This window comes from Bos indicus, chromosome 7 (genome assembly GCF_029378745.1).
Source record: "Bos indicus isolate NIAB-ARS_2022 breed Sahiwal x Tharparkar chromosome 7, NIAB-ARS_B.indTharparkar_mat_pri_1.0, whole genome shotgun sequence".
NCBI lineage: Eukaryota > Metazoa > Chordata > Mammalia > Artiodactyla > Bovidae > Bos > Bos indicus.
This window is the reverse complement of record NC_091766.1, coordinates 26,237,880-26,261,727: the sequence shown is the minus strand read 5'-3', so window position 1 is coordinate 26,261,727 and position 23,848 is coordinate 26,237,880. Positions and strand designations below refer to the sequence as shown.

Sequence of the window (23,848 nt, the reverse complement as noted above, 5' to 3'; positions counted from 1 at the left end):
ACTATATATAGATCTGTTAGCTCTGAACTGAGCTAGGAAAAAGCCTCAACTCAAATGGGAAATAGTTTGGTTTGCTTTTGTTTTTGAGCCAGAAAAACAAAATTCTACTATAGCACTGTATATCTCATAGTAGCTCAGAAATGAACTCTATTATGTATTAGAGACTTTCTCTAAGAAGAAATTTGATGAATTATGCTAGTAGCCCAGGTGGCACTTTTGGTAAAGAATCCACCTGCCAGTACAGAAGACGCAGGAGACATGCGTTGAATCCCTGGGTTGGGAAGATCCCCTAGAGGAGGAAATGGCAACCCAATCCAGTATTCTTGCCTGGAAAATTCCAGGAAAAGAGGAGCCTGGCAGACTACAGTCTATGGGGCTGCAATGAGTCGGACATGACTGAGCACAAGACAAGACTACTAGCTAAAGCCAAAAGACCCAAGTAGTTTGTTGTCATTAAGCAATATTTTTCCCTGGACTACCCTCACTGCCCTTTGTCTAAGAACATACCTTCTAACCCATCACCTCAAAATTAGGCAAGGATTTGGGGGTAGAGATAAAGACTTCTGGGTTCTAGTTCCAGGTCTACACACAATTCTCAGAGCCTTAGTTTTCTTATTTCTAATATTGGAATAATAGTAATAATATGTGACATACAAGTTCTTTTGAAATTCAAGTGAAACGTGATGAGTAAAACAAATGCAATTCAAGGTTAATGTCAAAACTCATTTTATAATCCTGTTTATTTGGTTAACTCCTGTCTCTCATGACCCATATAGTGGGTAGAACAGTGCCCTTCACAAAAAAGATATGTCCACAGGGAACTTGTGAATAGGTGCTTATTTAGAAATAGGGTCTAGATCCTCAAGGAGCTTTAGATGAGATCATTGTGGATTTAGGGTGGGTCCTACATGCCAAGTGGGCCTTACAAAGCATCACTACGAACAAAGCTAGTGGAGGTGATGGAATTCCAGTGGAGCTCTTTCAAATCCTGAAAGATGATGCTGTGAAAGTGCTGCACTCAGTATGCCAGCAAATTTGGAAAACTCAGCAGTGGCCACAGGACTGGAAAAGGTCAGTTTTCATTCCAATCCCAAAGAAAGGCAATGCCAAAGAATGCTCAAACTACCGCACAATTGCACTCATCTCACACGCTAGTAAAGTAATGCTCAAAATTCTCCAAGCCAGACTTCAGCAATATGTGAACCGTGAACTTCCAGGTGTTCAAGCTGGTTTTAGAAAAGGCAGAGGAACCAGAGATCAAATTGCCAACATCTGCTGGATCATGGAAAAAGCAAGAGAGTTCCAGAAAAACATCTATTTCTGCTTTATTGACTATGCCAAAGGCTTTGACTGTGTGGATCACAATAAACTGTGGAAAATTCTGAAAGAGATGGGAATACCAGACCACCTGACCTGCCTCTTGAGAAACCTGTATGCAGGTCAGGAAGCAACAGTTAGAACTGGACATGGAACAATAGACTGGTTCCAAATAGGAAAAGGAGTATGTCAAGGCTGTATATTGTCACCCTGCTTATTTAACTTATATGCAGAGTACATCATGAGAAACGCTGGGCTGGAAGAAGAACAAGCTGGAATCAAGATTGTGGGAGAAATATCAATAACCTCAGATATGCAGATGACACCACCCTTATGGCAGAAAGTGAAGAGGAACTCAAAAGCCTCTTGATGAAAGTGAAAGTGGAGAGTGAAAAAATTGGCTTAAAGCTCAAAATTCGGAAAACGAAGATCATGGCATCCGGTCCCACCACTTCATGGGAAATAGATGGGGAAACAGTGGAAACAGTGTCAGACTTTATTTTTCTGGGCTCCAAAATCACTGCAGATGGTGACTGCAGCCATGAAATTAAAAGACACTTACTCCTTGGAAGGAAAGTTATGACCAACCTAGATAGCATGTTCAAAAGCACAGACATTACTTTGCCAACAAAGGTCTGTCTAGTCAAGGCTATGGTTTTTCCAGTGGTCATGTATGGATGTGAGAGTTGGACTGTGAAGAAGGCTGAGCGCCGAAGAATTGATGCTTTTGAAGTGTGGTGTTGGAGAAGACTCTTGAGAGTCCCTTGGACTGCAAGGAGATCCAACCAGTCCATTCTGAAGGAGATCAGCCCTGGGATTTCTTTGGAAGGACTGATGCTAAAGTTGAAACTCCAGTACTTTAGCCACCTCATGCAAAGAGTTGACTCATTGGAAAAGACTCTGATGCTGGGAGGGATTGGGAGCAGGAGGAGAATGGGATGACAGAGGATGAGATGGCTGGATGGCATCACTGACTTGATGGATGTGAGTCTGAGTGAACTCCAGGAGTTGGTAATGGACAGGGAGGCCTGGCATGCTGCGATTCATGGGGTCTCAAAGAGTCAGACACAACTGAGTGACTGAACTGAACTGAACTGAACTACATGCTCAGCTGGTAGAGAATCCACCTTCAATGCAGGAGACCTGGGTTTGATCCCTGGGTTGGGAAGATCCCCTGGAGAAGGGAACAACTACCCACTCCAGTATTCTGGCCTGGAGAATTCCATGGACTGTATAGTCCATGGGGTCATAAAGAGTCGGACATGACTGAGCGACTTTTACTACATGCAATGACGGGCCTGTTTATAAGAGAAAGGCAGACAGGAGAGAAGGCCATGTGGATACAAAGTCAGAGACTGGAGTCAGGCTGGCATGATCCAAAGAATAGCTGGCACCCCTCAAGCTGGATGAGATATGGAAGAGCTCTCAGAGAGGCCCTGACTCTCTTCCAGTTCTCTAGAACTGTGAGAGAATAAATTTCTGTTGCTTTTAGCCAACCAGTCATGGTAATTTGCTTTGGAGGTCTTAGAACACTAATACAGTCACATCCAATCCATCAGGAAATCATGACAGCTTAACCTTCAAAAGGTGTCCACACCATGTACTCCCTCCCCTGCCTGCCCCATTAGCTATACTAAGGCATGTGTGTGTGCTCAGTCATGTCTGACGCTTTGAGACCCCACAGACTGTAGGCTGCCAGGTTACTCGGTACTCTAAGGCAGCATCACTTCATTGTGATCATTCTGCTTTTGTCTTTGCACCACCACCCCCTTCACAATTCTCAAACAGCAAACAGAATATGACTTAAAATGGAAGTCAAATCTTATCTGTCCTCTGCTCAAAACCTTCCACTTGCTTCTCATTTCTCTCCAGATATAACCCAAAGGCCTTAAGATGGCCTCCAAGGCTGGCTACCATCTGGCCCTGCTATCTCTCTGACCTCATTTCTAACCACCGTCTTAGTCCCAATTTCCTTCTTGTTCTACAGACATGCCAGGCACCCTCCCTCAAAGCCTTTGGGTGTTCTTCCCTCTGTTCAAAGAATCACAGGGCTGCTTCCCTGTGATCTCAACTAAAATCCTACCTACTCAGAGACACCTTACACTTCTGGCCCATCCAAGGTGGCCTCCCCCAGTTATTATGAAGATCACATTACCCCATTGACTTTCCTCAAAGTGCCCATCACAAACAGTACTCACTTTATTTTTCTGCTCATAGCCTGCCTCTCCCTTGAGAAGATCTGCCTCTCCCTCAGTGTAAGGATCTTGTCTGTCTTGTTCATTGCTACTTTCTAGTACTGATGCTCAGGACATTGCAGACACTAATAAATATTTGTTGATTGAATGGAGAAACCAACAGTTCTTACAGTTATTAAGGGTGTTGACCAAAAAGGATGGGAGATGGTAACTCTTTTCAGCACCACCCCAAACAGCACTCTATGGAGAGTAACCCAGACAGCCACCTACACACATTCTCTGGGGACAAGATAAGAGTCACCACCTCAGGGACCAATCCATTGAAGCTGCAAATCATTTTGTCTGAAGTTAGGGCACAGTTAAACAGTATTAACTCTTTAGTGAGGTATTTTAAAATGCTTTTAGCTGTCAAGTCTGAGAAATATATTAATGCTAATTCTATAGATGAGTTCCTGAAATAATTTGAAAATAAGGTAAACAACAGTTGTTTATGTATTTAACACTCAGCAGCTTAAAAAGTGCTTTTGTGTGTCTTATTTTGATTCTCTTACCTGCTTGATTAGAGATGGCAAGTATTCTTATCTTACAGATAGAAATAGGGAGACTCAAAGAGAATGAGCGATCTGTATAAGGTAACATGACTGCACAAGCAACACTAGGGCAGTCGGGACTCAAACCAGGATTTCTGATCGCAAATTCTTTATATTCCACCATTGTACTGTATTGATTGATTGATTTAGGGTACATTATTGAGCACCGACCTTCAGAACCTGTTTTAAGTGCAGCACATAAGGTTAAGAAAGTGGATAATTTTCGATTTTCCATAAAAAATATGTGTAATACATGAACTTGGGGAAAATCAGTATAGTATCTGCCACCCTGCTCTCTCTCTTTCCGGAAGCAACCGCTCTTATCTAGAAATCTTTGAAAATACAAAGGATAAGTCTGTTTTGGGAGCGAAGTTGCCTGGAGGCGGCATGCCCTTGGGTTGGGGGGAGGTAATCGCCTTCCCTGGGGGCGGCCATGGAGTAAGTGAGTAAGTAAGAGTAAGTGAGCTACACCCAATAACAAGGGTTCCATTCTCGCATGCTGAGGTTGAGTAGTGGAAAGGAGGGCAGTCGTGTTTCTGGAGTGGGCAGCGCCCGCCCTGGTTGCACGATCTTTGGACCCAGGTGCTCCAGCAGGTTTAACTGGCATCTGGGCAGGGCTCTGGGGGCGGGGCGTGGGGCGGGACTCAGCACGGGGCGGGGCGGCGCGCCGGGGACGTGGCAGCCTCAGGGACAGGCGCCTCCGGTGGCCATCTTGGAGGCGGGCGCGCGCGCTGCAGGGTCTTACCTGCGTCTTGCTCGTCTTCTCACAGCAGTAGTCTTACACCCAGCCTGTCTAGCCTCCACTTTTCATTGCCACGCAGACACTATCTCGAGCCTGCAGGTAAGCGTTACTCCGGCAGCAATGCGGGTGCATGTGGGCGGCGGGATGGGGCTCAGGCGCCCAAACCAGCGCCCAAGGGCGCCTTGCCTGCGAGGTGGGCGGGCCGGCGGGGCCGGGAGGCGAGGGTCGCTCAGAGCTCCTCACTGGTACAGTCCAGGCTCCCGCTGTTGGAGTGTCCAGAGTTCAGCCCAGGTACCGGTAGGCTTCATGAAGCAAGCATTCCCGCTGTGGATTTTGCGGAGAGTGCGGCCCGGGGGTCTTGGCCGGTTCTAGGGTCCACTCCCCGGACCCACACCGGCGCCCCCTGGCTATTTGGCTCCACCTTCCACCGCGCTGGCCAAAGGGGAGAGACCGGAGGCAGGCGACCTTGGCCCGGCCCAGCCCGCCTGGAGACGTGGCAGAGCTTGGGGGGAGGCCGCTCCCTCCTAGGAGACTCCCGGGTCAACAAATGGGGGTGGGCACTAAAAAGTCGCTTCTTTAACAGTGGGTTCCCCCATAGATGCCTAGCGCCGCGCAGGAGGGCTTTTGCACTCTGCTGTCTCTTTGTTCATTTCTGGGGCCTGCTTCGAGCAAATTTGAGGGATAGCATGTGTCCTGGATTGGCAGAATTTGTCCAGTTTAAGAGTGTCGTTGGAAGTAGTTCTTAAGAGACAGCATGTATCTTTCTTCGAACATGACACATTTTGACATTCCAGTCTTTTTCCTTTACAGCCGCTATTTGGTCAGTGAACATTTATAGAAGTTATTTTTGGGATCAGAACTGGGAATGCAGAGACAAAACTCAGACCTTCCTGCAGAAGTGCTCACTAAAGGGTAGTAGAGAGCATCTTTTGAACCGGTAGCACATCAACAGTAGTAATCGTTTTTAATAAGATTTTATGTTTATCAGAGGTTATGTTTATCAGAGGTTCAGTAGTTCATCTCTTGCATCTTTATAAGTAGCCACCTTTAAGAGAAAATCCAGGGCACAAGAAAATTGGAAGAGCAGAGTGCATCCAGAAACGGACCCAGTTTTCCAACCCATTTCCATCACTTTTTCTTTAATGCTGATACATTAATATACTTTTTGTGTTGAGACTAAGCATTAGAACCTCTCCCAACTCTGACATTTCCCTGTTACTTTTATCACAGTAACTTTTCTTTTGTAGATGGTATTATAGTCCCTGGTGGCTCCATGGTTAAGAATCCTCATACAGTGCAGAAGACTTGGGTTTGATCCCTGGGTGGGCAAGATCCCCTGGAGGAGGAAATGGCTAGCCTGCAGAATTCCATGGACAGAGGAGCCTGGTAGGCTACAGTCCAAGGGTCACAAAGAGTCAGACACGATTGAGTACACTGTTTATGAATCCAAGATTTACCCAATATTGTTGTTAAGCTAGTTCTCAAACAGTCTAGCTTTTAAAGACAGAAAGAAATTGACCAATATTCCATTTTATGGGTTGTATTCATTGTACAAGTTCGTTTGCAAGTGCATTCAGTAATGTTTATCTTTAAATTTGACTCCCACAAATCACTTTGAGGATTGGTAGCATTTGTAGTAGGAAGATGAATAACCAGTGGAAAAATGAGATGAAAAGAGATAGCTTTGTTAGGGAGTGATAAAGTCCCCAGAAGATGGTTCTGTCCCATATTATCTACCTTTGATCTGTTGTTAAGTCACTGAGTCATGTCTAATTCTTTTCAACCCCATGGACTGCAGCATGCCAGGCTTCCCTGTCCTTCACTGTCTCCCAGAGCTTGCTCAAACCTATGTCCATTGAATCAGTAATGCCATCCATCCATCTCATCCTCTGTGCTCACTCCTTTCTCCTCCTGCCTTCAATCTTTCCTAGCCTCAGGGTCTTTTCCAGTGAGCCATCTGTTTGCATCAGGTGGCCAAAGTATTGGAGCTTTAGCTTCAGCATCAGTCTTTCCAATGGATATTCAGGGTTGACTTCCTTTAGGATTGACTGGATCTCCTTGCTGTCCAAGGGACTCTCAAGAGTCTTCTCTGGTACCATGATTCAAAAGCATCAATTCCTCGGCATTCAGCCTTCTTTATGGTCCATCTCTCACATCCGTACATGACTACTGGAAAAATCATAGCTTTGACTATCGGACTTTTGTTGGCAAAGTGATGTCTCTGTTTTTTAATACACTGTCTAGGTTTATCATAGCTTTTCTTCCAAGGAGCAAATGTCTTTTAATTTCATGGCTGCAGTCACTGTTCCACAGTGATTTTGGAGTTGAAGAAAATAAAATTTGCCACTGTTTTCACTTTTCCCCCATCTATTTGCCATGAAGTGATGGGACCAGATGCTATGATCTTAGTTTTTTGAATGTTGAGTTTTAAGCCAGCGTTTTCACTCTCCTCTTTCACCCTCATCGAGAGTCTCTTTAGTTCCTTTTCACTTTCTGCCCTTAGGGTAGAAGGGCATCTATACATCTGAGGTTTTTGATATTTTGATATTTCTCTCAGCAATCTCAGTTCCAAATTCTGCTTCATCCAGCCCGGGCCTTTCACATGATGTACTCTGCTTATAAGTTTAATAAACAGGGTGACAATATACAGCCTTGACGTACTCCTTTCCCAATTTTGAACCAGTCCATTGTTCCATATCCTCTTTTAACTGTTGCTTCTTGACCTACATACAGATTTTTAAGGAGGCAGGTAAGGTGGTCTGGTATTTCTGTCTCTTTAAGAATTTTCCAGTTTACTGTCATCCACACAGTCAAAGGCTTTAACATAGTCAATGAAGCAGAAGTAGATGTTGTTGAATGAAAGGATTTTGCCTGTTGGGATCTCTGCTTCCTACTTCCTGCCCATAGATCTTTCATCTACACTCAACAGCAAAACTTTTAAAAGTGTTGTACGTATTTGCTTTACTTCCTACCTCAGTCCAGTTGAAACCGGTTGCTATCTTCACTCCATTTTGGAAACAGCTCTCACTAAGTTTTAACTCCAGTTTGGGAAATCTGTTCACTTTTTCATATATCATCCTATTTGGCTTCTCTGCAGCATTTGATCAGAGAAGGCAATGGCACCCCACTCCAGTACTCTTGCCTGGAAAATCCCATGGATGGAGGAGCCTGGTAGGCTGCAGTCCATGGGGTCGCGAAGAGTCAGACACGACTGAGCGATTTCACTTTCACTTTTCACTTTCCTGCATTGGAGAAGGACCTGGCAACCCACTCCAGTGTTCTTGCCTGGAGAATCCCAGGGACGGGAGAGCCTGGTGGGCTGCCGTCTGTGGGGTCACACAGAGTTGGACACTACTGAAGCGACTTAGCAGCAGCAGCAGCATTTGATACCGTTGCCTTGAAACACTCTTCTCTGGTTTTTGGACACCGCTGCCTTCTGGTGTTTTTCCTGTTTTTGTGGTCTCTGCAGGTGTTTTTTTCCCCCTCCTTGGTTATTTTTTAAGGATTCGTTGAGCTGTCTTCTTTTTTCACTTAGTCTTCTCAGATTATCTCTTTTCAGCACATGACTTTAGAGATTATCAGTGAACTGATGAAGCCCACATTTATGTGGTTTCTGAGCTGCAAAACAAGTCAGCTGTACTTGGTTGTTTCAAGGAGTTTGCACTTGGCATGTCCAATATTAAATACTCTGTAATCCCTTCTTTCCCAAAACATCAGACAGCACTTTGACGTCCTCCAGTGTTCCTTATCTTATTGAATGGCACCACCATCTGTCCAGGTGTGCACGTCACGCCTCTCCCTTTTCTGGACCCCATATCCAGTCTATTGCTGGGTCTTACCACTTAAACATCTCCTGAGTCTATCCACTCTTCTCCATCTCCACTGTCAGAACTTTAGGCTAAACCAAAGTTTTTCAGCCTTGGCATTATTGGTGTTTGGGGCCAGATAATTCTTGTGGGGACTGTCCTGTGCATTGTAGAATTTTTAGCTGTATCCCCAGCTTTTACCTACTGGATGCCCCTAATACTCTCTTATTGGTTTTTTTTTTTTTGTTTTTTAAATATTTATTTGGCTACACTGGGTCTTAGCTGTGGCATGCCAGATCGTTCTTTTCAGTGAATGGGTTTCTCTGGTTGCAACGTGCGGGCTCAGCAGTTGGAGCGTGCACGCTTAGTTGCCCTGCTGCATGTGGTGATCTTAGTTCTCCAACCAGCGTTCGAACCCACGACCCCTGCACTGGAAGGCAAATTCTTAACCATTGAACCACAAAAATGTCTTCAGTTCAGTCGCTCAGACATGTCCGACTCTTGGCGACCCCATGAATTGTAGCACGCCAGGCCTCCCTGTTCATCACCACCTCCCTGAGTTCACTCAAACTCAGTCCATCGAGTTGGTGATGGCATCTAGCCACCTCATCCTCTGTCGTCCCCTTCTCCTCCTGCCCCCAATCCCTCCCAGCATCAGAGTCTTTTCCAATGAGTCAACTCTTTGCATGAGGTGGCCAAAGTACTGGAGTTTCAGCTTTACCATCATTCCTTCCAAAGAACACCCAGGACTGATCTCCTTTAGAATGGACTGGTTGGATCTCCTTGCAGTCCAAGGGACTCTCAAGAGTCTTCTCCAACACCACAGTTCAAAAGCATCAATTCTTCAGCGCTCAGCTTTCTTCAGTCCAACTCTCACATCCATACATGACTACTGGAAAAACCATAGCCTTGACTAGACGAACCTTTGTTGGCAAAGTAATGCCTCTGGTTTTTTAATATGCTATCTAGGTTGGTCATAACTTTCCTTCCAAGGAGTAAGCGTCTTTTAATTTCATGACTGCAGTCATGAAATTACTGCAGTCATCCGCAGTGATTTTGGAGCCCCCAAAAATAAAGTCTGACACTGTTTCCACTGTTTCCCCATTTATTTCCCATGAAGTGATGGGACCAGATGCCATGATCTTCGTTTTCTAATATTGAGCTTTAAGCCAACTTTTTCACTCTCCACTTTCACTTTCATCAAGAGGCTTTTGAGTTGCTCTTCACTTTCTGCCCTAAGGGTGGTGTCATCTGCATCTGAGGTTATTGATATTTCTCCTGGTAATCTTGATTCCACCTTGTGCTTTTTCCAGCTTCAGACACTGCCAAATGACCCCTGAGGGGCAAATCACCCTTCTCCACTCCCTGTTTGAGAATCACTAGTCTAGAATGTTATTTGAAATACTTCTGTATCCTTCTTAAGGGTCTCCCTGTGTCTGTTCTATGTAGATGCCCTATGGCATGGTCTGCATTCTTTGGTCAGAGGAACGTTTTCAAAACACAAATATGAATTGCCTAAAGCAGCCTAAATGTCCTTCAGCAAATAAATGGATAATCAAACAGTGGTACATCTATAAAATGGCATAGTTTTCAGCAATGAAAAAGAACCAACCGCCGATCCATCGAACGGCTTGGATGGATCTTGAGAGCACTCTTTTGCATGAAAAAAGCCAATTTCAGAAGGCTATATGCAGTATGGTTTTATTTTTGTAACATTCATGAAATGAGAAAATAGAGAACAGTTGTTTGTCAGGGTGTATGGCGGATGAGAGGGTGTAACCAAGGAACAGCATGTGGGAGTTTGTTTGGGGAGATGGAACAGTTCTGTGTCCTGATTGTGGTGGTGGCTCCCTGAGTCAGTGCATATGATGAAATGTCATAGAACTGCGTACAGACTCACACATGTAAATAAAAGCAGGTGAAATCCAAAGAAGGTTTATTCTTCAGTTACTTGTATTGTGCCAGAGTTAATTTCCTAGACTTTATGGTTGAACCCTAGTTATGTAGGATGCTGTCACTGGAAGGAGCTGGGTTAGGGCACTGATGAACTCTGCTCTATATTGGCATCTTCCGTGAGCCGGAAATTCCTTCAAAGAAGTTAAAAGACAAATACATCATCCCTAGTTTGAATGCCCCCACAGTGACTTTCTCTTAGAAGATTCCACTCTTTAACATGGCTTGTAAATCTCAGTACAGTCTGGGCTCCCATCAGGTCTGCGATCCTCATTCCTGTTCCTTTCTGACTCTATATAGTCACTTTTCCTGGCATGTACCCTCCTTGTCTTTCCCTTTCCTAATTAAATCCTGATCATCCCTTTCTGACCCCCAAGTCAAAGTCATTTTCTAGCAAACAGAATTGTTCTTGCCCTCAGAGCACATCATTCAGGCTGCAGTTCACTGTATGTTGGTGTTATTGATTGTCTCCGGGGCTGGACTGTAAGTATCCTGTTTGCTTTTGCTTACCCTCTTATTTCCAGAGGCACCAGTGTGGTGCTTGGCAAGTGGTTGACCTTCGCTGAATATTGGTAAAATGAATAAAAACTTCAAAAATGTATTTGATGTATTTAGAAGTTCTGATTTTATACTTGAAGCAGGCTTGAAAGTTTGTAATTTTTAAGGAAATTTTCTAACATTTTGTAATCCATTTTTGTCTGTTAGGAAAAATGCTCGTGGCACTTTTGCTAAAACCTGACTTTTCTAAAAGCTGAGACCTAATCATTTAGCCATTATGTTGTTTAGTTGCTGTCATGTCTGACTTGCAACCCGGTAGACTAGCCTGCCAGGCTCTCCTGTCCATGGGATTTCCTAGACAAAAATATTGGAGTGGGTTGCCATTTCCTTCTCTAGGAGATCTTCCTGACCCAGAGATCAAACCTGTTTCTCTTGGCTTGGCAGGTGGGTTGACCATTATGGGGGTACTTTTTAGAATGTAAACAAAGAAAAACTGGGACTAGGGAAGAATACTGGAGTGGCTTGCCTATTCCTTCTCTAGGGGATCTTCCCAACCCAGGGATCGAACCCACATCTTCTGCATCGGCATGTAGATTCTTTTCTCTGAGCCACCTGGGAAGTGGAGTAGCCTGTTAACAGGAGTAGCCCATGTACACTGCTTAGTGAGGAGGGAGGAAGTGTTTCAAAAATACTTTACATATTTTTGAAGTAATAGTGACTGGAATCTAGATATAAATCTAACATGCATTCCTGTGGCAGAAATTAAATTAGTAATTTACTATTTGAAATATATTGGGTAATTACATAGCTAACATAAAATTATTTCTCAATTATGAAGTAGGTGTATGAAAATGTCTCAGATTGTTTGTGCATTAAATAGTCTCACAGACTACTTTTTTAGAAATTTTGACAAATCCTTCACCTGGAAATAAGTGGCATTGTATACAGTAAAAACAGACATCTCTCTGTTGGTTATTTATTTACATTTGAGCTATGTAATTTTTATTTTATTGGCATGTAGTTGCTTTACAATGTTGTGTTAGTTTCTGCTGTACAACAAAGTGGATCAGCTCTATGAATACATATATCCCCTCCCCCTTAAACCTACTTTCCACCCCCCCACCCCAGGCCCTCCCCTGTAGGTCATCACAGGGCCCTGAGCTGAGTTCCCTGTGTTACACTCTCCCCTCCCTATCTGTCCTACATGTGGAAGTGTGTATAGTCAGTCCTGCTCTGCAGCTTATCTCCCCCTTGCCCTCTTCCCACCCCACCACCATGCCCACATGTCTCTTCTCTGTGTCTGCATCCCTGTTCCTACCCTGCAAACAGACTCGTCTGTACCATCTTTCTAGATTTCATACATATGTGTTAATTCAGGATATTTTTCTCTTTCTAACTGACTTTACTCTGTATGACAGACTTAGGTCTATCCCCGACCCAGTTTTGTTCCTTTTTATGACTGAGTAATATTCCATTGTGTGTATGTACCCCTACATCTTCTTTATCTATTCATCTGTTGATGGCCATCTAGGTTGCTTCCATGTCCTGGCTGTTGTAAATGGTGCTGCAGTGAGCATTGGGGTGCGTGTGTATTTTGAATTACGGTTTTCTCAAGAGTATGTGCCCAAATGGTGGGATTGCTGGATCATATGTTAGTTCTATTTTTAGTTTTCTAAGGACCCTCTATATGGTTCTGCTAGAAGCTCTATCAATTTACAGTCTCATAGTGTATGAAGGTTCCCTTTTCTTCACGCCCTCTCCAGCATTTATTGTTTGTAGATTTTTTGATGATGGCCGTTCTGACCAGTTGTGAGGTAATATCTCATTGTATTGATTTGCATTTCTCTAGTAATAAATGATGTTGAGCACTTTTTTATGTGTTTATTAGACATTTGTGTGTCTTCTTTGAAGAAGTGACTATTTAGGTCTTCCATCCATTTTTTGATTGGGCTGTTAATTTTTTTGATATTGATCTACATGATTTGCTTGTATATTTTGGAGATTAATCCCTTGTCCGTTGTTTCATTTGCAAATACTTTCTCCCATTCTAAGGAATGTCTTCTCATCTTGTTTATGGTTTCCTGCTTTGTAAAAGCTTTCTAAGTTTTATTAGGACCCATTTGTTTATTTTTGGTTTTATTTTTTTTTAGGAGGTGGGTCATTTTATGTCAGAATGTTTTATGTTTTCCTCTTAAGAATTTTATAGTGTCTAGACTTGCATTTAGATTTTTAATCTATTTTGAGTTTATTTTTTGATGGTGTTAGGAAATGTTCTAATTTCATTCTTTTACATGTAGCTGTCCAGTTTTCCCAGCACCCTTACTGAAGGGGCTGTTTTTCTCCATTGTATCGTCCTGCCTCCTTTGTCAAAGATTAGGTGCCCATTGGTGCTTCAGGTTATCTGTAGACATTGAACTGTATTTCTGTTTTTGTGCCAGTACTGTATTGTCTTGATTAGTGCAGCTTTGGAGTACAGTCTGAAGTCAGGGAGCCTGATTACTCTAGCTCACTCTTTCTCAAGATTGCTTTGGCTGTTCGGGGTCTTTTGTGTTTTCATACAAATTGTAAAAATTTTTTGTTCTAGTTCTGTGAAAAATGGCATTGGTAGTTTAAGAGGGATTGCACTGAATCTGTAGATTGCTTTGGATAATGTAATCATTTTCACAATATTGATTATTCAGACGAAGAACTTAGTATAGCTCTGCGTCTGTTTGCGTTGTCTTTGATTTCTTTCATCAGGGTCTTATAGTTTTCTGCATATAGGTCTTCTGTTTCTGCAGGTAGGTTTATTCCTAGGTGTTTTATTCTTTTTGTTACAATGGTAAATGGGATTGTTTTCTTAATTTCTCTTTCTGATCTTCCATTGTTAGTGAGTGGAAATGCAGGAGATTTCTGTGTATTGATTTTGTACCCTGCAACTTCATTGGTTAGCTCTGGTAGTTTTCTGGTGGCATCTTTAGGATTTTCCATGTACACTACCATGTCATCCACAGTGAGTTTTATTTCTTCTTTTCCAATTTGTATTCCTTTTATTTCTTTCTCTTCTCTGATTTCTGTGGCTAGGACATCTAGAACGAACTATGTTGAATAATATTGGCCAGAGTGGGCACCCTTGTCTTGTTTAGAGAAAATGCTTTCAGTTTTTCACTGTTGAGAATAATGTTTGCTGTGGATTTGTCATATATGGCATTTACTGTGTTAAGGTAGGTTTGCTCTGTGCCTGTTTTCTGAAGCGTTTTTGTAATAAATGGGTATTGAAATTTGTTGGAAGCTTTTTCTGCATCTATTGAGATTTTCCTATGATTTAGCCCTTCCATTTGTTAATATTGTGTGTCACATTGATTGATTTGCATATATTGAAGAATTCTTCCATCCCTGGGATTAAACCCCACTTGATCATGGTGTGTGATCCTTTTAATGTGTGGTTGGATTCTGTTTGCTAGTATTCTGTTGAGGATTTTCGTGTCCATGTTCATCAGTGATGTTGGCCCGTAATTTTCCTTTTTGTGTGATGTCTTGGTTTTGGTATCAGTGATGGTGGCCTCATAGAATGAGTTTGGGGGTGTTCCTCCCTCTACAATTTTTTTTTTTTTTTGAAGAGTTTGAGAAGGATAGGTGTTAGCTCTTCTCTAAATGCTTTATTTGCTAACTATACAAGCTAAAGCTGAAACTCCAGTACTTTGGCCACCTCATGCGAAGAGTTGACTCATTGGAAAGGACTCTGATGCTGGGAGGGATTGGGGGCAGGAGGAGAAGGGGATGACAGAGGATGAGATGGCTGGATGGCATCACCGACTCGATGGATGTGAGTCTGAGTGAACTCCGTGAGTTGGTGATGGACAGGGAGGCCTGGTGTGCTGCGGTTCATGGGGTCGCAAAGAGTTGGACACGACTGAGCGACTGAACTGAACTGATACAAGGTTTAAAAGTATACTTTTTATTACTGTGTAATCTTTATTACATTTTAATATTTTTACAGTTGTACTGAAATTGAAAAATGATGGAAGAAAGTGGAATAGAGACAACACCACCTGGGACCCCCCCACCGAATTCTGGGGGCCTGGCTTCTGCTGCGCTCTCCTCCTCCCCGGCTCCTTTAGGTATGTGCAGTTGTCTAGCATCAGTGGGTTTTGAGGAGAGTCAGGATACTGTCGTCTTTTCTCAGAGTCATTTAACAAAAGCTTAGAGACATACCTCAGAGATACTGTGAGTTCAGTTCCAGAACACTGCAGTAAAGCAAGTCACATGATTTTTTTTATTTCCTAGTGCATATAGAAATTACGATTGCACTATACTGTTGTCTATTAAGTGTGTAGTAGATTATGCCTATGTCTAAAAAGAAAACAATGTACCCACTTCAAAATGTACCCACTTCAATTACATACTTTGCTAAAGCATTGCTTTAAAATGCTGGCTATCATCTGGGCATTCAGCAAGTTGTAATCTTTTTGCAGTGCCAAAGATCAGTGATCATGCATCACCATAACAAATACAATAATAATGTGAAATGTGAAATATTTTGAGTGGTACCAGAATGTCACACAGAGACACAAAGAACAAATGCTGCCGGGTGAAACAGCACCGATAGACTTGTTTGACGTAAGGTTTGCTGCAAACCTTCAATTTGTAAAATGAAGCAAAATAACGTGAGGTGTGCCTATATATTAAAACTTTTGTAATCTTTGCCAGGATGAAGGTAAATAGCCTTTTTTATTTAAGCCCAAAGGCAGAAAACATCTTTGTTTTGCTTTAATTTTTATTTTTTGTTTTCATATTAACTAGAAATCATCTTTGTTATGACAGAAATATCCTAAAAAGCGCATTAGCTTTGTCTAATGTTCTGTGACTTCGTGGATATTAACCTTCTGACCAAAGTTTTTGAGCCCTAAATTGTGAGGTTTTATGCTCGTATTAGCAGAGATGAAAAGCAGGTCTGTTGTATTAAAAGCACAACAAAACAAACAGAAACACAAAGATGTGCAATACCATAACTTAATTTTATATACCTGCTGCTTTTACTGATGGGAATTGAAAGTCATTTGCACTCAGTCATACTCATGTATTGTTAATTATGTATTTAAAGATAACTCTTGGGAATAGGGTCTGTTAAATTTAAAAATTTCCCAAGATGGTAATAAGATACTTTGAAAACTAAGTGAAAGCATGTCACTGACGTGTGATTTTCCCTCCCCTCTTTCCTAGCCGCAGCCAGCACCTTCTCTTCTCCAAGCGCGTCCTCTGTGCAGAGCCTGCCGCCTCAGGTGTACTCCACCCCCCAGCCGTCCCTGCCTCCTGTGCAGCCTGCGGCACCCTTGCCCTTTGTGCCATCTTCACCAGTTCCTTCCGTTCCTCCGCTCGTTACCTCTCTGCCACCTCCTGCTTCTCCACCTACGGCTGCTGCCTTCAGTCATCCTCCTCTATCCCACTTCCCGCCTTCCACCTCTGCCCCAAACACTCTCTTATCTGCACCCCCTTCGGGTCCTCCCACTTCGGGATTCTCTGTTGGCTCAACTTACGACATTACGAGGGGACATGCAGGAAGAGCTCCACAGACACCCCTGATGCCATCGTTTTCTGCACCTCCAGTGACAGGTATTCTCTCATTGACACTTTGAAACAGGTGGCTGGCTATAGGGAATGTATTATCTGTTTTTTTGTTTTTTTTTTTTTAAACAGCTTTATCGAGGTGTAGTTCCCATACAATTCACTTTCACGTGTACAGTTTAATAGTTGTTACTATATTTACCAAGTTGTGCAGCCATCACCACAGTCAATTTTAGAACCTTTTAATCACCCCCAAAGAAACTGCACACCTGTTAGCAGTCACTCCATACATCTCCCAATCCTCATGGTTCTCAGAACCACTAATCTACTTTCTGTTTCTGTAGATTTGCTTGTTTTGGACATTTCACATAAATGGACTTGTATTAATATGTAGTCTTTTGTGACAGGCCACCTTCACTTAGTGTGATGTTTTCAAGATTCATCCATGTTGTAACAGGTGTCAGAGCATTCTTCATTTCTAGGACTGGATTATATTCCATTGTATGGATATACCATGTTTTTATTTATTCATCAGTTGGTAAACTGTTGGGTTGTTTCCACTTTGTGGCTATGGTGAGTACTGATTTTATGAACCTTGGTGTGCAAGTTTTACATGGAAATGTTTTCATTTCTCTTGAGTATGTACCTAGGTTCAGAATTGCTGAGTTTTTTTTTTTTTCCTGAAGGGCTTCATTTTTTTTTCTAAATAAATTGAAGTAAAGTTGCTTTTAACATTGTGTTAGTTTCAGGTATACAGCATAGTTACTCAGTTATACATATATCTATATCTATTCTTTTTCAGATTCTTTTCCATTATAGGTTATTACAAGATATTGAGTAGAGTTCCCTGTGCTATACAGTAGGTTCTTGTTATTTATCTGTTATATATATATAGTAATGTTTTTCTGTTAATCCCAAACTCCTAATTTATCCCCTCCTCTTCGCCTTTGATAACCATCAATTTTTTAATTTTTAGTATGTCTGTGAGTTTGTGTTGTGAATAAGTTCATTTGCGTCATGTTTTTAAATTCCACATATAAGTAATAACGTGATATTTGTCTTTGTCTAATTTACTTCACTTAGTATGATAATTTCTAGGTTCATCCATGTTGCTGCAAATGGCATTATTTCATTCTTTCTTTATGGCTAAGTAATATCCCATTGTGTATACATATACCACATCTATTGAATCATCTGTTGATGGACATTTAGGTTGCTTCCGTGTCTTGGCTCATGTAAATAGTGCTGCTGTTGGGATGCATGTCAGAATTGCTGACTTTAGTACAACTATCAGACTATTGTCTAAAGCAGCTGCACCATTCATTTTACTTTCTTAGCAGCAGTAAAGGAGGGTTCTTGTTACTCTGCATGAATGTTTTATTCCCTTTGATTTTCAGAGCTTTCTATTTTCATTTAAAGTATTAAAATAAAATTGATGTTACTTAATATATGATTTTTATATGATATAAAACTTAGAACGTGGTCAGTATGTGAAAGCAAAAGTCGCTCAGTTGTGTCTGACTCTGTGACCCTATGGACTGTACAGTCCATGGAATTCTCCAGGCCAGAATGCTGAAGTGGGTAGCGTTTCCCGTCTCCAGGGGAATCTTCCCAACGCAGGGATCCAGTCCAGGTCTGCGTTGCAGGCAGATTCTTTACCAGCTGAGCCACGAAGGAAGGGAAATGTAAGACAAAATTACAAAATTTTGTCCTAACATTTTGTGCGGTTATAGAGAAACACCAAGGTGAAGTCTGAGTTTAGCTTTACTTAAAAATTATCAGAACTGAACAATCCAGGGAGTAGTTTTATTTAGCCATGTAAAAGTTCAAAATCAAGTAAGTGTATGTACCGTAAGTTGGTGGTGTCGGACTATTTTATTTTCTAGGTCAAGAACACCTAGAAATGGCTGTTCTTTGGCTTCCCTGGGATGGTTGTTGGAAATCAGTATTAAAACTTCATCCTGTCATATTCTTCCTATTGTTTCTCTAATTTTAGGAAAAGAAACAACTTTGTTGTGATTTTTTTTTTTAATCCAGTTTGGATTATCTACTTTAACAAAAATTTTTGCAGAGTGCAGGTATGACACCCATGTGTATGTATATGTGGATTTTCTTTTTTAGTTAAAATATTTTATATGGATATGTTTACTAATTTTTATTTTCATTTTGTGTAATGAGCTTGAGTGCTTACATCAGCTATTTTTATGCCTTACGGCGAATCAGGCTGTAGCTGTTTGCGTCCATGTGCTACATTGGGCAAACATGAAGTACTTTTGGGTATATTTTTTTGTCCATTTTCAGGGCACTAGATAATAAGCCTAAGAAGAAGGAAAGAAATTTCTTTTTTGGAGTTTGTATAATTTAGGTGATTCTTTGAATTCATATCTCAGTGTTGAAATGCCTGAGTGTATAGTAACATGATTAAAGCTGTTTTGAACTACTCATTTCATATGTTGTAGCATCTTTTTTATAGGAGATATTTTATGGAATAAATTACATATGTTAACATTTTTGCCATTAACTAGGTATTTTGCCAACTCCTATTACTCAGCAAGCCGGTTTGACATCTGTGGCACAGGGAACTGGAACCACATCAGCCATCACTTTCCCAGAGGAGCAGGAAGACCCTAGAATTGGTAGAGGTCAGGATGAAGCTTCAGCTGGTGGACTCTGGGGTTTTATTAAGGTAAGGGGTATTTACTTTAAAAACCGTGTGTAAGTTTTTAATTATAAAACTTAAGAGAATTTCGAAAATAAAAAAGAATAGTATAAGGAAAAATCATTGTAAAATATCTTTTTAGTCTTATTACACTTTTTCTGGGCTTCCCTCATAGCTCAGTGGGTAAAGAATCCGCCTGCCATGCAGGAGACCCCGGTTTGATTCCTTGGTCCAGAAGGTCTACTAGAGGAGGGATAGGCTACCCACTCCAGTATTCTTGGGCTTCCCTTGTGGCTCAGCTGGTAAAGATTCCACCTGCCATGCGGGAGACCTGGGTTCGATCCCTGGGTTGGGAAGGATCCCCTGGAGAAGGGAAAGGCTACCCACTCCAGTATTCTGGCCTGGAGAATTCCATGGACTGTATAGTCGTCTATGGGGTTGCAAAGAGTCGAACATGACTGAGCGCTTTTCACTTTCACTATGCTTTTTCTATAGTTCCTCTTAGTCTTCTGGATGTGCCTATCTAGGTAGATATATCTCTAGTGGAGTAGGGACATGTGGACACAATTTTGTGTCTTTCGTTTATCTTTACTTAGTGATCATGAACATCTTCCAGCCATAAAATATTCTTCAGTCTACTTTGCCCAACATGTTATTCATTGCATTTATTTCCCATGTGTTATTTCACTAACCTGTTATTGGCATTTTCTGGTTGTAATTCTTATTAATAAAATTATGATGAGCCTCTTGTATGTAAATCTTTGCGTACCTCTGCTTTATCAGAGTTAATTCCTAATAAATGTCAGTGTGAACATTTTAAAAACTACAGATATATATTGCTCTCCAGGTAAATTATAACAGAACACCCTGCTGTAAGATCTTCCACTTGCGAGAAGTGATTATTAATTGAAATATAGTATTTTCTAATTTGATAGGCAAATAATACCTTGTTTAAATTTACATTACTTTGTTACTGAATTTGAGTTTTTTTTTAACTGTGATTTTTGACCATTTGTATTTTTCTTTTGTGAAGTCTGTATTCATATTCTTTGCCCAGTTTTGAATTGGGATTACTTTCTTTAGTGACTTCATAAGAACTCTTAATATTTTATTTTATGCTGTCATACATTGCCATATTCTCCATTTTTATCATACATTTCAACTTTATTATGCTTTATTGACACAAAATCTTCTAAATTTTTGGGAGTCATTTATATGAGTTTTTTTAAATGATAAAAATGACCTTTACCTACTACATTTTGATAATTGTTTTCTTATGATTTCTTTTAATTTTCTTATGGCAGTATTTTTTTTACCATACCATTTGATATAGCTGATACATTAATATATTATGGAGGTGGAAATCAAACTTACTTTTTCCCAACCACTTAATCGAGTATTCTAAAATCATATCCCAGTGATTTGATATGTCACCTTCATCTTAGTTACTAAATTCTGTGTGATAATGTCAGTTAGTGGGCTCTGTATTTTATTCCACTGCTCTGCCTGTCCTTGGCAGCAGTACCACACTATTTTAATAATTGTAACTGTTTGTTATACTAATATTTATTGAAAGCCTACTCTGTGCTGAGGTGGGGATCGGAGTATCTGTTGAGTCAGAAAGGTGGGTTCGCAGTCTTTGCATTCTTAAAGACAGATCAGCACTTGATTGTATAAGTTTTCTGTTTTTCTCTTCAAAATTTTTCTGTACTGGTATTGTCCATTTATTTTTCTTAACCACTTTCTTAAATGATTCCAAAGTCACTTTGTCAATCAAGTTCCCTTCAGTAGTCTGAGGGTTTGGTTGCAATTTGATTATACGTTAAACATATTTTTTGATTGTTAGGTAGTTAAGCTGATTTACAGCATTTGAGCTTTATGTATTAGAAAGATGGCATTTTTTCTAAGCTTGCTTCTTTCTATCACTTTGTGCTTTTTAAACGTTTTCTTTGTGTAGGAACTATCACTTCTTTTTCTTATTAAGAGCCTATGTTCGCATGTCAATTACCAGTTGTAATAGTTCAGCTGTACAGATTTTGTAAATAACTCTTCTAATGTTCAGCATAAAAGATGAGTTGACAGTCTTAAATATCAATGTTATGAAGACATTTTTGTTTTGAATCACCTTAGTTTAATGGTAGTTGAGACAGGTGGAATCATGGCCTGTTAACCAGATGCCATCTCAGGAGGCATTGCTCCCTCTAAGTCTGTTTGACTGTGGGAGAAGCATAGATGAAAGGAACTCCTCAGATCTGGTTCTTTCTATCTACTAGTGTGGTTTTAAGAATTCAGAGGACTAGGTCTGACTTTTTTAAAAGTGAGATTTTGGGAACAAGACAAATAGGAAGTAGGAAAAAAGAAAACTTTCATAGAATATAAACTATTATATATTAAAGTAATAAGTAATTTTTCTGGGAAGTAAAGATAAATTGTTTTTACTATTAGGGAACAAAATATGAGTCTTTGGAGAAACACTTGATTACAGTCTTTATTTGGGACCCTAATGGACAAGTTTTGCCTAGTCTTTTATATAGATAACTAATAATGAAATGAAGTAAAAATATATGTTTACATAGAAATGAAATTAACATATATGCATACACATATGCTTATATACAATAAACATACTTTCAAGGTCAGTGCTGCTTGAAATGGGGTCTGTTGGTTGCTGTCAATCCACAATGAGATAAAGAGAAGTTGAGAGGAAGTGTTTTGAAATTTCATAGCAATTTGACGTTGGCATAGCCTTATTTTTTTTACACTTTAGAGAAGCATAGGTCTGCAGTGCATTGGAAAATTAAAGTTTGTTTCACCATCACAGTGATTTTTGCTTAGAATGTGTATTCACATGTGAATTTGTTCTGTGCAGGGTGTGGCTGGGAACCCTATGGTGAAATCCGTGCTCGATAAAACAAAACATTCGGTAGAAAGCATGATTACAACGCTGGACCCTGGCATGGCTCCGTATATCAGTATGTACTTAAACTAGAGCAGCATCTGCCATGTAAAGTATGTGCTCATGTCAGCCACTGATTGTAATCCTATAGGTCTTATAATCAGTGGCAATCCTATGTTCTTATGTTGATTGTTAGTCTTGGTGCTTTTAATTCGTGTTTTCCTTAGTCATTAAAATTTTTGAAAACTTCACAGCATGAACTTTGCAGGAGTAAAAATTTGAAATTATTAGTATACTTGCTGATTTTAATTATAAATATGGTTAGTGTTGCTTTATATGAATTTTACTATCACTATGGACATTTGAAGTGTTGCTTTGTTCATATTTGGCTTTTGACATTTCTTCAGTTATCTACTTTAATTACATGTGGTTATGTGTAACTCAGGAATAAACTTTTTAGAGGCTGTTAATCTGTTTACTAATAATATCTCATTACTGAGGTTTGCTAGGGAAGCTATTTTAATTTTAACCACCTTGGAACCCTCATTACCAAGAATTTTCCAGATGGTTAATGTACATATCCAATAAGTGAAATAACATAATCTCTCAGCAGGATTTATGACCAATTATTAGTAAATCTATTGAAGATAATAATTTAGTGGCCAAAGCTGTGCACCAGGTACTTGAACAGAGATTTTTCAATAGCAATAAAAAGTTAATAACTCTCAAGTCTTGAGTCTCTTGACAATTGACTGTCTAGTAAATGTCAAAAGATAAGACCTACTAATGGTAAGTACCATTTATTAAATATGATATGCCAGATACTAATTCTCATAAGAGGTCTGAAAGCTAGGTGTTATTTTCCTCAAGTTTTAGATGAGGAACTTGTGTTCAGAGGAATTTATTATTGTTCTCTGTCATACAACTTGGTGGAGCTAACAGCCACTTTGCTTCCCTTTAAGTAGAAAATTGAATCAAAGAATTCAGCTGAATTGGTCTTTGTGTTTCTAATTGTCATGATTTAGAATTGGACCCTACCATATATATTGATTTTATATATTCATAGTAATCAAGTTTGATATAATTTGTAGTATATATATTCTTTTCACAGGATCTTATTTTTAATGAGAAAAAAAAAGAATTAGCATTTTTGGAGCTCTTGTTGTTTTAATGGGTATTGTGTTAGACCCATTACCTATTTGAAGCATTTACCTTATTAATCCTTAGAGCAAGCTCTGTGAGGTGGCAGGAATTTTTCTATGAGGAAACAAGCTCTGTGACTTCCCCAAGGTAACAGAGCTAGTAAATGATAAAATCGGGACTCAAACCCAAGAGGTTCCTCAGGCCTAGTACTCTGCATGACATCTAGAAAAAGGAAAAAAAAAAAAAAGGAGAGAAAGATACAAAATGAAATTTCTATTATTAGCAGATAAAAAGCAGTAAGACTTGAGTGTGAAAAAGCTATTGACAGCAAAAACTAGACCATTTGGATCTAATAAAACTCTAGCGGAACTTAACCATCTTTTTATACAAATATTGTAGAAATCACTATAACAATTTCAAATGTATCAAGAAAACATAAGGAACTATTAGAAATCGATTTTAACACAGTTTAGGTTTCTACATTTTTTTTTAATGAGCTGTCTTT

The 23,848-nt window shown here is 40.3% G+C and overlaps 1 protein-coding gene and 1 long non-coding RNA gene across 2 annotated transcripts in view; one reads left to right on the top strand and one right to left on the bottom strand.

The window, feature by feature from the left end:
- The first annotated feature begins 4,795 nt into the window (after positions 1-4,795).
- Positions 4,796-23,848, top strand: part of PRRC1 (proline rich coiled-coil 1) — a 49,225-nt gene continuing 30,172 nt past the window's right edge. Inside the window, exons 1-5 of the mRNA XM_019964613.2 lie at positions 4,796-4,943; positions 15,081-15,201; positions 16,304-16,693; positions 19,171-19,331; positions 22,174-22,276. Coding sequence (XP_019820172.2) covers positions 15,099-15,201; positions 16,304-16,693; positions 19,171-19,331; positions 22,174-22,276 — 757 coding nt within the window. The 5' untranslated portion in view covers positions 4,796-4,943; positions 15,081-15,098. The remainder of the gene's footprint in view (positions 4,944-15,080; positions 15,202-16,303; positions 16,694-19,170; positions 19,332-22,173; positions 22,277-23,848) is intronic.
- LOC139184116 (uncharacterized) overlaps positions 22,275-23,848 on the bottom strand; it is a 311,899-nt gene continuing 310,325 nt past the window's right edge. Inside the window, exon 6 of the long non-coding RNA XR_011567588.1 lies at positions 22,275-23,565. This is a non-coding gene — a long non-coding RNA (uncharacterized lncRNA). The remainder of the gene's footprint in view (positions 23,566-23,848) is intronic.